This window comes from Oryctolagus cuniculus, chromosome 3 (assembly GCF_964237555.1).
Source record: "Oryctolagus cuniculus chromosome 3, mOryCun1.1, whole genome shotgun sequence".
Classification (NCBI taxonomy): Eukaryota; Metazoa; Chordata; class Mammalia; order Lagomorpha; family Leporidae; genus Oryctolagus; species Oryctolagus cuniculus.
Genome location: NC_091434.1, coordinates 21,056,946 through 21,070,995, shown reverse-complemented (window position 1 = coordinate 21,070,995; position 14,050 = coordinate 21,056,946). Strand labels below are relative to the sequence as shown.

Here is a 14,050-nt window from a genome sequence, read left to right as displayed (position 1 = left end):
GTTGTTCTTCTTTTCATAGGACAGGGGGTGGTGCCTGGGGCAGGGCCAGACTGAATGTTCAAAGGAGGCAAGGCTTGGTGTCAGGGTGCCTGGTGCCTGGCGGGAAGCGAGATGGGGAGTGGGGTGAGGCGGCCTGGAAGGTGATGGGATTTGGGCAGTGCACATGGCTTGGGTGGTGTCTGTCTTTAGGTCCTCTCTGCTCACTAGCTACACAAAGAGAGATCTTCGATCCTCCAGTTCACTCCCCAAATGTCTGCAGCACACAGAGCTGGGCCAGACCACAGGCAGGAGCCCAGAATTCAATCCGGGTCTCTCACCTGGGTGACAGGGCCCCAGCTACCTGCTGCCTCCCGGGGTGTGCATTCAGGGAGCTGAATCAGAAATGAAGGAGCCGGGACTCGAACCCAGGCACTCTGATGCAGGGTGCACGTGACCAAGGCGATGTCTTACCCCCAGTGCCAAATGCTCACCGCTTATTCTCAACTTTGACCTTGCTTCCTGTGTCACTGAGTAAAGAAAAGCAATCAGAGAACAACCACCCATATCTGCACTTGGGCTTTTCATACTTTAATGTGCAAGCAAACCAGTTGGGGGTCTGCTTCAGGCGGCTGAGATCCTGAGCCCGGAGGACCACACCCTGAGCAGTGTCCAGAGCTTAGCTCCTGGTCCACACCCCTACCCTCACCCCAGCAGCTTCCTCCCTCTCCCTCAAACATTCGCGAGACGAGCAGTGTGGGAGAGGCTGGAAGGAGGGACCACATTAGAAACACCAGCCTTGTGAGAGTCACAGACACGTGGCATGAGCCACGCACGTAACTCTAAATTCTCTAGTAACCATTTTTAAAAATAAAAAAAGACACCAGTGTATTAATTTTAATAATAGCTTTATTCAACCCAATACATCCAAAAATATTACTGTAACATATTATTACTGGCTTTTTAAAAAATGTTTTTTTACTTTTATTTATTTGAAGGGCACAGCAACAGAGAAAGAGACAAAGAGAGAAAGAGAGAGAAAGAAAGAGATCTTCTGTCCATTGAGTCATTCCCCAAATGCCTATAACAGCCAGAGCTGGGCCACACCAAAGCAAGGAGCCAGGAATGCCATCTGGGTTTCCCACATGTGTAGCCGAGCACTTGAACCATTACCTGCTACCTCCTGGAGTATGCATTTAGCAGGAAGCTAGATTAGAAGCAGAGCTGAGACTCAAACCCATGTGTTGTGATAGGGGGTGTGGGCATCCAGGCAGCATCTTAACCATGGCACCAAACTCCTACCCTGGATTTTTTTTTTAACAGTAAGCCTTTTAAATCTGGTGCATATTTAACACAATACGTCACAAGTAGGATATTAACTTTTCATCAGAAATATTTGATCTGTGGGGCCAGTGCTGTAGCATAGAGGGTTAAGCCTCCGCCTGCGGTGCTGGCATCTCAAATGGATGCTGGTTCAATTCCAGCTGCTCTACTGCTGATCCAGCTCCCGGCTAATGTGCCTGGAGAGGCAGAGGAAGTGCTTGGGCCCCTGCACCCACGTGGGAGACCCAGAGGACTCTCCTGGCTCCAGCTTTCTCTCTCTCTCTCTCTCTCTCTCTCTCTCTCTCTATCTATCTCTCCTTCTCTCTCTCTGTAACTTTGCCTTTCAAATGAAATGAATAATTTTTCAAAAAGAAATACTTGATCTGTATTTAAATCAAACCTAAAACATTTTATAAAATGAACATACTGGAGTGTTTTCCAATAACTGAAGTAAGTATTGGTTTTATATTTAACTGAATTAGGTTCTGGCATTCTGGCTCAGCAGGTTAAGAGCTCAATCTCTCTCTCGCTCATGTACCTCTTAAGTAGTAAATAAATCTTTTTTGGAAAATGTGAATGAATTAGATTAGAGAAAATTTAAAGCTTAGTTGAACTTTCTTTATATGACTGTGCTTTAGTACATGGGAAAAGACAGCCACGCAGTTCTGTCCCATTGCAGAAGTTCCCAGTCAAGGCTGACAGGGAAGAATGGGTGCTGGTGCTGCGGTTCATCTTCAGCAAGAACACGGCACATTGGCCAGCGCAAGCTGCACTACCCACACGTCAGCTGCTGAGGCCACAGCTGACTCAGTGGCTACCGTAAAACATTACAGATCTGTAGTGACCGTGTCATCAGTAAGAGGGAAACTCTGGGCATCAAGGTCTGGGTGCTAATTCACCCTGGGTCTCATTCCCCACATACCTAACCGAGGGTCTGCACTCAATACTTTTTTTTTTATTTTTTTTATTATTATTTATTTATATATTTGAAAGGCAGAGCTACAGAGAGGCAGAGGCAGAGACAGAGAGAGAGGTCTTCCTTCCGTTGGTTCATTCCCCAAGATGGCCACAACAGCCAGGGCTAGGCCAGTCTGAAGCCAGGAGTCAGGAGCTTCTTCCAGGTCTCCCACGTGGGTGCAGGGGGCTCGTGGACTTGGGCCATCTTCTACTGCCTTCCCAGGCCACTAACAGAGAGCTGGATAGGAAGTGGAGCAGCCGGGACTCGAACCGGCGCCCAAATGGGATGCCGGAACTGCAGGCAGTGGCTTTACCCGCTATGCCGCATGGTCCCTGCACTCAATACTTTTAACTGAATTTCATTTTCTTCCAACAAGCCCCAAAATTGCGGAGCTAGGTAAGAGCATGGCACAGTTTCCAGACATGACCATTAGGGGGCAGGATATGGCTATTACTGGTTGTCAAAAAAAAAGAAGCCTAACAATTTACAGACACCGGCGTGGAAGATCATTCAACTCTGTGAAATCAGTGAGTAGATCATAACCAGCATTTAAAAAACATAGGCCAACAAATGAAGATATAGGCATGATTATTGCCTCGTGACACGGGGTTCTAGGTTTATTATGCATAGGTCTCAATGTAAACTATGTTTTCTTCTTATGGTCCATGGTGAAAAAGTTTGAAAGAAAATCAGAACAGGTATTGCGGCACAGTGTGTGAAGTTGCTCCTTGGGACACCCGCATCCTGTGTCAGAGGTGCGGGTTCCACTGACCCAGCTTCCTGCTAATGTGCACCCTGGGAGGCACCAGAGGATGGTTCAAGTGCCCCAGCTCCTGCCACCCATGAGGGAGACCCAGACAGAGTTCCTGGCTCCTGGCTTCAGCCTGGCCCAGCTGTTTGTCTGTTTTAGGATGCATTTATTTAAAATTAGGCAGAGTGACAAGAGAGATCTTGCATGCACTGGTTCATTCCCCAAATGGCCACAATGGCCAGGACCGGGCCAGATCAAAGCCAGGCATCTGGGCAGTGAACAGCAGATGGAAAATCTCTCTCACCTCTGATTTTTCAAATACAAATAAATATATTTTTAAATATCTATTTATGTATTTAAAAGGCAGAGTTACAGAGAGGCAGAGACAGAGAGAGAGGTCTTCCATCTGCTGGTTCACTCCCCAGATGGCTGCAATGGCTGGTGCTGGGCCAGTCTGAAGCCAGGAGCCAGGAGCTTCATCCGGGTCTTCCACAAGGATGCAGGGGCCCAAGGACTTGGGCCATCTTCTACTGTTTTCCCAGGCCATAGCAGAGGACTGGATCAGAAATGGTGCAGCTGGAACTTGAACTGGTGCCCAAATGGGATGCCGGCACCACAGGCAACGGCGATACCTGCTACACCACAGCACCAGCCCCCATAAATACATTTTTAAAGTTTGAAAGTCACTGTAATCCCCCTTGCATACAGATAAAGAGACCAGGACCTAGGGATGGGTCCGTGTTACAGCCAAGCAATGGGGGTCTATTCTCTCCCCGTTTTCAGATGTTATAAATTCTCTGCTTTTTAAAAACAGCTCATTGAAGAAAGTGACCGAGCTCAGGGCTGGATACTGTCTTGCTCAGGCTCATAGGAGCAGCTCAGCTGGGATGCAGACCCAAGACCTCTGACATTTGTTGGGCGAGTATTTACGAGGGGCAGCCATGTGCTGGGCGGGTGAGGGACACGGCCGAGTGCTGCCAGTGCCCACCTCTCCCGTTTCAGTGACCTGCAGTCAACCTCGGTCCAAAAGCATTCAGTGGAAAATTCCAGAAATAACCAACTCTTAAGTTTCAAACAGCTTTCAGTACAGCATATTGTTACATGTGTTCTGTCAATCTCTTACTGTGCCTGACTACAAATTAAGCTTTATCCTAGGTATGTGAAGTATAGGGAAAACACACAGTAGGTTCAGGGCTCAGAACTGTCACGTGTCCGCTGGGAGTTTTGGAATGTGGCCCCAGCAGACACTGGGTGGGGGGAACTCTTGGGGTCCTTCGAACCCTGCAACTCTCCTGCGAGTACCAGTTTGAGTGTCTCCTGGCAGACTGTGCCCCAGCTGGCAGCTTGCTGTAGGTGGGAAAGGCGCAGGTTTTGGGGTTGGGGTTAGGGCTGGATTCAGATGCTGTCACTTAAGTCCCCTGTGCCAGGATCAGTCACCTGGCCTGTGGAGCCAGTGCCTTCCTTACGGAGCCGTCCCGGCCGCCGGGCAAGCCAGGCAACGGCTTCCGCGCACCTGCCACCTGGCGGATGGCTCTGCATCTGTCGCTGTTGGCCTTCCTCCTCTTCCTCGGGCCACTTTATTCTGCCACGTGTGAAGCAAAGTGCTGGGTGCTGGGCATGAGCAAGAGACCAAGGCCTGTAGGACACCCCGGGGTGTCACCTTGTGGCCTCAGATGGTCCGGAGTAGGGAAGCAGCTGCTTTGCAACCTTGTGTCTGTGTGACTGCGACTCGGCTTCCCTCCAGGGCCTGGCCACAGAGTAGTCTCCAGGGGATGCCAATAACTGTGGCCACGAGAGAAAGGATTCCCAGAGGAGGCCAGATTTATTTTTAGCTTTAAGGAGCTGTAGTCAAGGGCACATCAGCTGCCTGGGGACTGAACTTGGTCCCTGGCCCTCCCCTTGGACAGCTGCTGGAGGCCCCAGAACTCTGGCCCTAATTAGTTCCTGCCCTCCTGGGTGTGACAGCCCCTGGGGGTGTGGGGGCCAGAAGGTCCCTGGTCTCTTGGGGAGGATTTCTCTGGGTGGGGCAGCACAGGCTGGGATAAGGGGAGCCTGGAGGAGGCAGCAGTGGGAGCTCGAAACACGAGGAACCCGGGCTGGGCCCCTGGTGCTCCGTGAGGTGCCGGGATCCGGCTGTGTAGACAATGGCTTTAAAAAAAAAATAAAGATTTATTTATTTGAAAGGTAGACTTACAGAGAGCAGAGGAAGAGAGAGAGAGAGAGATCTTACATCCGCTGGTTCATCCCCCTCACACACACACACACACACACACACCCCAGATGGCTGCAACGGCCAAGAGCTGCACCCATCTGAAGCCCGGAGCCAGGAGCTTCTTTCAGGTCTCCTATGCGGGTGCAGGAGCCCAAGCACTTGGGCCATCCTCCACTGCTTTCCCAGGCCGTAGCAGAGAGCAGGATCAGAAGTGGAGCAGCCAGGACTAGAACCGGCGCCCATATGGGATGCCGGCACTGCAGGCGGTGGCTTTACCCACCATGTCACAGCACCAGCCCTGGCACTGGCTTTGAGCAGGCAGACGCCCAGTGCAGAGCTGGACTTCCAAAGGCTTTCGCGTGAACTCTGTAAGGTGGATGGGGGCTGGAGGCGCTCCGCGTGAGCCAGGGGCCTGAGCTAGGGTAAGGGCCACAGGCAGCGGGAGGGAAGGTTGCCTGCTGTACTCACTCGCGATACAGTTAGCCAGGCACCTGCCAGGGCCAGATGTTGATGCTGCAGGAGAGGAGAAGGAACTCAAAGTGCGGAAGCACCAGGATCCACCCCGCAGCCTCATGAGGATGAGGACAGAGAAGTTTGTCCCCAGAGGACACGGCCCCTGGGAGCTAGGGCTGGTTCAGTGGACAAACAGGCTCCCAGGACGGCTGTGCCCTTACAACATGATGGAAGGACTCAGAATGCCGCTGGGAAGAAAGCGGGCAAAACCCCTGCCCCCGGGTCATCCGTGCTGCTGACAGGGCGATCTCTGACGTGGGTTGAGTTCTTCCTGCGCCCCAGGCACTGTTCTCAGAGCTTTGCCTCATTCGTCCACAGCCCTAGGAGCCAGGGACTGTCATGACCTCATCTGCCAGAGGAGCACACAGAGGCCAAGGGCAGAGATAAACGACTTACCCGCGGTCCCAGGGTTAGTAAGTAGTGAGTCTGGGGTTCGCTGGGGAGCTGGCAGTGGGGAGAGGCGGCTTCCAGAGAGGGGCAGCAGCAGGTGCCCAGGCAGCCAGTGAGAACCTGGCCCTCTCTGGGCCCAAGGGAGCGACGAGGAGGCCTCCTAACAGGGATAGAAGCGGAGGAAGCCAGGGCTAGATGGTAAGGGGCTGCAGTCTGCAGGTTTGTCCACAGCCAACAGGGGGCTCCTGCCGCGCCTTCAGCAACAGAGCCTCGGGGGTGAGTGGGCGGGGCTTCCCGGACAGGGAAGGCTGTGGCCAGGGTACAGGGGAGGGGGCTTGAGAGCTGTAAAAAGCAAGCCAGGAGAACGGCCCTGGGGGATGTCACAGGAGAAGGGGGTCAGCGGGTTGTGTGGGAAAAGGAAGACGTTGGTTTATTTTCGAGTCAGCATTTCTCGGACATCTGTACGCCAGGCAGGGTGCAGGGCCCGCAGAGCGCGCGTGATCGCCTTGGGTCCTTGCGAAACACCCGCCAAGGCAGGGCCTCTCCTCGTCTGGACTGGCAGATGAGGAGACTGGGGCTCAGGGGGGTGACTGACCTGCCCACGGTCACACAGCTAGGGAGTGGCAGAGCTGGGTGTTGGAGCCAGGACTCCTGTCCATGCCATGTGTGGACAACCAGAAGGGTGGTGCCGTTTGCTAAGATGGAGGGCCCTGAAGGAGCTGTGGAGTGGGGGGAGCCATGAGGATGATGACATCATCTTTGAACAAATCAATCTGAGGAGGCCCGGGAACCCAAGTTAGGGGGACCAGCAGGAAGCTGGGCATGGTGGTTTGCAGCTCCAGAGGGGGGCTGAGTGGCCGAGGAGGCTGGCACAGGGGAGGCAGAGGGCCCAATGGCATAGTCCCTCGTCACAGCTGCCGCCCAGAGCGTCAGTAACAAGGACTGGACACTCAGACCAGACCTGCGGAGGGGCAGGGCCAATTAGGATGGCACGGTGGAGGCAGGAGCCCAGGCCTGAGAACAGATGCAAGGCGGAAGTAGAGATAGCAAGGAGGCCCTACTTTCTCTCTTAATAAAGTCATGATCAATGAAATAAAAAGTAGCAAGGCATTATCATTGTACAAGGTCAGAAAATATTTGTCTAAAGATTTGTTGTATTTAGTGGAGAGACTGAGTTACTGAGAGAGACAGAGAGAGAGAGATCTTCCATGTGCTTCTGCACTCCCCAGATGGCTGCAACAGCCGGGCCTGGTCCAGACCTGGCTGTTGGGGTCGTTTGAGGAGTGAATCAGTGGATGGAAGATCTCTCTCTCTCTCTCTCTCTCCCCTCCCCCTCTCCTTCCCCCTCCCCCTCCCCCTCCCCCTCTCCCTCTCTCTGTTTATCCCTTTTGCTGTGTTGCTCTGCTGTTCAAATATATCCATAAATCTTTTTTTTTCCAAAGGAGACAATTATATTCTCACATAACCAGCCCAGGGCAGGGGCTCAGTTATGCTTCAAGAATACAGGTTCCGGGAGCTGTGGCATAGCAGGTAAAAGCCACTGCCTGTAGTGCTGGCATCCCATAGGGGTGCCAGTTTGTGTCCCTGCTGCTCCACTTCCGGTCCAGCTCTCTGCTATGGCCTGGGAAAGCAGTGGAGGATGGCCCAAGTCCTTGGGCCCTGCACCTGCATGGGAGACCCAGAGTAAGCTCCTGGATCCCAGCTTCAGATCAGCTCAGCTCTGGCCTTTGCGGCCATTTAACAGAGTGAACTAGTGGATGGACAATTTCTCTCTTTCTCTCTCTCTCTCTCTCTCTCTCTGTCTCTCTCTCTCTGTAACTCTGCCTTTCAAATAAATACATTTTAAAAAATCTTTAGGAAAAAAACAAGAATAAGAAGGAAGGCTCCCTGGAAGCCCCCAGCCCAGACCCCTCACCTGCTCACAGCCGCATCACCCGGAGCCATCCACTTGGTCTGGGTGTTTTTAGCTGTGCAAGAATTGGGATCGTAGCCGGTTCATGGGTTCATTGTGGGCATTGAGGGTTAATCCATGGAAAGCTCTTAGAACAGTTCCTGGCACATGGCTCGTGTTATATAAATATTTGCTATTATTATCTGATGGCAAGGGTTACATCACATTCCGGGTCTGACCTATAGCTTGGCTGGGCGGTGAGTGCCCCAGTTAGCCTGGACCAATCCAAGTCCACCCAGCAGGGCTGGGGAGGGGCTCACTTGGAGGCTACCACTGTTCAGAGGAGAGTGGGTGAAGCGGGGGTCAACCAGGAAAGGGGAGGGGGTAGAGAATGGTTAGTAATCAACCACATCTATGTTGTTTTTTTTTTTAAAGCAACTTTTATTAACACAGGAACACAGCTCTATGTGCGTGTTATATTTAAAAAAAGAGAAAAACTTAATTTGAAATAATTTCAGTTTACAAAATACTTGCAAAAACAAAAAGGAGGTCCCATACATACATGTCATCTAGCTTCCCCAGAGGTTCACATCTTACTCAACTACAGTATTAGTATGAAAACCAGGAAATTAACATTGCCACAATTCTTTTTCTTTCTTTTTTTTAAAGATTTGTTTGCTTGGGCCGGCGCCGCGGCTCACTAGGCTAATCCTCTGCCTTGTGGCGCCGGCACACCGGGTTCTAGTCCCATTCGGGGCGCCGGATTCTGTCCCAGTTGCCCCTCTTCCAGGCCAGCTCTCTGCTATGGCCCAGGAGTGCAGTGGAGGATGGCCCAAGTGCTTGGGCCCTGCACCCCATGGGAGACCAGGAGAAGCACCTGGCTCCTGGCTTCGGATCAGCGCGGTGCGTTGGCCGCAGCGCGCTGGCCACGGTGGCCATTGGAGGGTGAACCAACGGCAAAAGGAAGACCTTTCTCTCTCTCTCTCTCTCTCTCTCTCTCTCTGTCTCTCTCACTGTCCACTCTGCCCGTCAAAAAGAAAAAAAAGATTTGTTTGCTTGAGGCCAGTGTTGTGGCACAGCAGGTTTTTTTGGTTTTTGTTTTTTAAGATTTATTTGAAAGGCAGAGTTACAGAGAGGAGGACACACACACACACAGAGAAAGAGAGAGAAAGAAAGAGAGAGCGTGCTTCCATTTGCTGGTTCACCTTCCAAATGGGCGCATGGCCAGAGCTGGGCCTGGCCAAAGTTAGGAGCCAGGAGCTTCTTACAGTTATCCCACGTGGGTGCAGGGGCCCAAGCACTTAAGCCATCCTCTGCTGCTTTCTCAGGCACATTAGCAGGGAGCTGGATTGGAAGTAGAGCAGCCAGGTTGTTCATAACCTGGTGAACTGGCACCCTTATGGGATGCCGGCACTACAGGCGAAGACTTAACCTGCTACACCACAGCACCGACTCTGCGGCATAGTGGGTTAAGAAGCTCCAGTCCAAGACCCAGCTGCTCAACTTTTTTTTTTTTTTTTTTTAAGATGGATGTATTCATTTGAAAGGCAGAGTTAGAGGGAGAGCAAGAGAGACAAAGAGGTCTTCCATCTGCTGGTTCATTCCCCAAATGGCAGCAATGACCAAAGCTGGGCCAGTCTGAAGCTAGGAGCCAGGAGCTTCTTCCAGGTCTCCCATGTGGGTACAGGGGCCACAGAGTCCTGGCTACTCTGTGCTTCTGATCCAGCTTCCTGCTAATGAGCCTGGGAAAGCAGCAGATGATGGCCCAAGGGGTTGGGCCTATACCACCCATGTGGGAGACCCGGATGCGGTTCCTGGATCCTGGCTTTGTTTGGCCTGACCCAGCCCCAGCTGTTGAAGCCTGGGTTTTCAGCCTACCTAAGCTGGGCTCCACTGGGCTGGCCCAGCTCCTAAGATGAGAGTGGAATCCAGGTCAGTTCCTTGTGTCTTTCGACGCAGGCCCACCTAACAGAGGGACGCTGTCACAGTGAAAGACATGGACACGGCCCACATCCACCCACAACAGCACCACGGCCTCTGCTTATATCATGTCCACCAAGACGGAGCCCTGCAGCGATGGTGTGGGGAAACCTTTCACGTGCCGGCGGGCATGTTCCTGGGGAAAGAGCTGAGAACTGAAATGCAGTCGCCCACACCTCTGTGCATGATGGCCTTGAAGGAAACCGGGTTGTGCTATGACACAGGCAGAAGAGGTGCAGGAAGTCTGTGAGGCAGTGGGATGCTCGGGTTTGCTCCCAGTGTGAGGGAAAGCGGCGGCCGGGAGACAGGACCAGGACAGGCTCACAGGGCTCCCTGTGCAAGCAGCATAATCCGTAGAGGCGCGAGTGGCCACAGAGACAGTGTGCTCTAAGGAGGATATCTGCCAAAAGCAAATGGGGCCCGAGGTTTGGAATACCAGCTCTGGACACTGAGAGGAGACCTGCACACATCGCAAGTCCCGCCAAGCGCTGGTGTTGCCCCGGGGTCCCAGGAAGGCCTGGCTCCCGCAGGACGGCAGTTCTCTGAGCGGGGAGCGGAGAAGCTGCATTGGCGGCTCGGTCCAGGCAGGTCTGGAGGCTGGCGGCTGGGGGCTGATTTCAGGGGTGGAACCCAAGTCGTGACTGGGAGGGGAGAAAGCTGAGCACAGAGAGCTGGGGGGCTGGAAGCCAGCCACTGGCTGAAGGGGCCGTGGATGCAGGACCATGAGTACTGGGGAGGCGAGGAGCCCGGACAGAGGCTTGCAGAGGCAGAGGACTCCCAAGGGCGTCCAGGGGCTCAGCAGGCCGCTGGGGTGCAGTGAAGGCCTTGGGACTGGGGCCAGGAACGGGCAAGGCAGAGCTCAGGATCAGCCAGGCAAAATGCAGGTTCTCAGGCCCCAGCCAGCTCTGAGTCTGGCTCTCTGGGGGGAGGGCCCCAGAGCCTGCGTTTCTCTTTAAAATGTACTTATTTATTGGAAATTCAGATTTTTTTTTTTTTATTTTTTTGACAGGCAGAGTGGACAGTGAGAGAGAGAGAGAGAGAGAGAGAAAGGTCTTCCTTTGCCGTTGGTTCACCCTCCAATGGCCGCCGCGGCCGGCGCGCTGCGGCCGGCGCACCGCGCTGATCCGATGGCAGGAGCCAGGAGCCAGGTGCTTTTCCTGGTCTCCCATGGGGTGCAGGGCCCAAGCACCTGGGCCATCCTCCACTGCACTCCCTGGCCACAGCAGAGGGCTGGCCTGGAAGAGGGGCAACCGGGACAGAATCCGGCGCCCCGACCGGGACTAGAACCCGGTGTGCCGGCGCCGCTAGGCGGAGGATTAGCCTAGTGAGCCGCGGCGCCGGCCAGGAAATTCAGATTTACAGAGAGAGAGAGAGAGAGATCTTCAACCTGCTGGTTCACTCTCCAGATGGTTGCAAGAGCTGGGGCTGGACCAGGCCAAAGCTAGGAGCCAGGAGCCAGGAGCTTCCTCTGGGCCCAAGCACTTGGGCCATCTTCTACTGCTTTCCCAGGTGCATTAGCAGGGAGCTGGATTGGAAGTGGAGCAGCCGGCACTAGAACCAGTGTGCACATGGGATGCCGGCACCGCAGAAGGCAGTTTAAGCAGCTACGCCACAGAACCGGCCCCCAGAGTCCGTATTTTATAAATCCCCCGAGTCCTTCTCAGACTCGCTCAAGTTTGAGAACTGCTGCGCTAAGAAGTTGAGTGAGGAGCCAGTGCTGTGGGGAGCAAAGCAGCGGACAGAAGACCTTTCGCTCTGTCTCTCCATCTCTCTGTCTGTAACTCTACCTCTCAACTAAGTAAATAAATAAAAATCTTTTTTTAAAACAAACAAACAAAAAACTTGAATGAGCCAGGCTTGTAGGAATTAGCTGGTGGCCAGGAATCAGGCAAGGAGACTAAAAGCAGGGATCCAACTCCTCAGAGAGACTGGACTGGGTCAGGGGTGGGGGGTGGGGACTGATGGGGGGGGCCAGGCAGGAAAGGCAGTGACCTTGACCTGGACCAGGCCAGCTCATCCTTTGCTAACCTGCACATGTGACGAGGCCGGAGACTGCAAGTTTCCCCTGCAGAAGGCGCGGAAGGAATAGAAGAAGGGGTCCCGTTCAGTCAGGGCAGGGCAAGGCAGGAGCAGTGAGGAGACAGAGTACGTGGAAAGACTTGCTCCTACCAAACCAGGGTTCTGTGGTGTAGCCCGAAGGCTCAGAGGGGAGTCCCCGGCGGAGCGAGCTTTGTGTGCCAGCAGCAGCTGCAGGGCTGGACTGAGGGCAGTGGGCCGGGCTGCACAGGGCCTGCATTATCCCAGCCCCCACTTCTGCATTTGGTTGCAAGTTTCCTAAACTGAACTGACTTCTCCACCCCGGTCCAACAAGATGTCTTTTTTTTTTTTTTTCTTTTCTCACATTCAAACAGCATCTCAGCTCTTTGGTGACTGTGTTGTCGTCGTCATCATTGTCATCATCCATCACCATCATCATCATGAACGCCAGTGAGTTCCTGGCTGCCCACCGAGCGCCAGGCATCCAGCTAGAGCCATGATGCGAAGATGAAGGTGGACCCTCGGTGCTCCCCGGGGCAGCTGGGAGGGCGAGGTTCAGACACCTGGGACAGGCAGCCCCGGCTGGCAGGTGGGAGGAGGGGCAGACACAGGGACCTCCACCTGCCTTCCCGGAGCTGGGAAGGGGCTGACCCTTTGTGAGTGAAGCTCTGCAGCCACCACACCCCGGGGAAGACCTGCAGGACCCCCAGTCCACTGGCTCCGCTTGCTAATCGGTCTCTCCAAAGACATCAGTCGCGCAGTACCGGCTACCACTTCGGGAATGTAGGAATCTCTGATCGGCTCTGACTCCCTCCTGAGTGCTGCCCGCTGACCACAGCAAGAGGGCCCTGGTCTTGCTCTGTGGCCCTAGCTAACTGGTCACCCACGCTGTGCGTTCCTGGTTCCTATCATTCCCTTTCGTTCAGCACTTCACTGAATGCCCGCTCTGGGCCACACATTCTCTGCAGTGCTGGGAAGGCGGGGCTGCAAGGAGGCCCTCCCTGCCTCCCAGCAGGGGTCACAGGCAGGCGTCACACAATCCCGTGAGCTTGGGAAGGGCAGGAAGCAGGCAGAGGGCGCTGGGTGGTGAGTGAGGGCTTCCAGGGCGACAGCTGTTCTCCTTAATGTGATGCATAACTTACATTCAGTGAATGCACAAATGTGTTTTTTAAAAAAAGATTGTTATTTATTTGAAAGGCAGAATGCCAGAGAGATGATGAGGTGGGTGTGGCAAGAGGTGAGAGAGAGGCCGGTGCCGCGGGCTCACTAGGCTAATCCTCCACCTAGCAGCACCGGCACACCGGGTTATAGTCCCAGTCGGGGCGCCGGATTCTGTCCCGGTTGCCCCTCTTCCAGGCCAGCTCTCTGATGTGGCCCGGGAAGGCAGTGGAGGATGGCCCAAGTGCTTGGGCTCTGCACCCCATGGGAGACCAGGAGAAGCACCTGGCTCCTGGCTTCAGATCAGCGCGGTGCGCCAGCCGTGGCGGCCATTGGAGGGTGAACCAATGGCAAAAGGAAGACCTTTCTCTCTGTCTCTGTCTCTCTCTCACTGTCCACTCTGCCTGTCAAAAAAAAAAAGGTGAGAAAGAGAGACAAAAAGAGAGATCTTCCATTCACTGGTTCACTCTTCAAATGGTCGCAACAGCCACCCCGGGCTGGGCCAGGCCAAGGCCAGGAGCCAGGAACTCCATCTGGGTCTCCCACATGGGTGGCAGGGTCCCAAGTATTTGGGCCATCATGCACTCCCTTCCCAAGGGCATTAGCAGGAAGCTGGACAGGAAGTACACAGTGGCCTGATCTCAAACAGACACTCTGATAGGAGATGCTGGCGTCACCAGCGTGCACAAAGCCAGCCCCTGCAAAAAAGTCTTTAGCATACAACGTGGTGAGTTTTCACACTTGTGTGTGTCACAGGTTCTCAACTCCTGGGGTGTGGGAAGGTAGGGCCATTCCAAGTGCAGGGAGCATGAGCAAAGGCCCTGAGGTGGGAATGAGCTTAGCACACTGAGGCGCATTGTG

General features: G+C 53.9%; 1 protein-coding gene across 2 annotated transcripts in view; it reads left to right on the top strand.

Annotated features, from left to right (window-relative positions):
• Positions 1 to 14,050, top strand: part of PNKD (PNKD metallo-beta-lactamase domain containing) — a 57,114-nt gene that overhangs the window by 20,725 nt on the left and 22,339 nt on the right. The window contains exon 2 of one of the 2 annotated variants that reach the window (XM_070070210.1): positions 12,406 to 12,579. The exons of the other annotated variant lie outside the window; for it this stretch is intronic. Within the exon in view, the coding sequence (XP_069926311.1) occupies positions 12,539 to 12,579 (41 nt within the window). The 5' untranslated portion in view covers positions 12,406 to 12,538. The remainder of the gene's footprint in view (positions 1 to 12,405; positions 12,580 to 14,050) is intronic. 2 annotated transcript variants of the gene reach the window in all.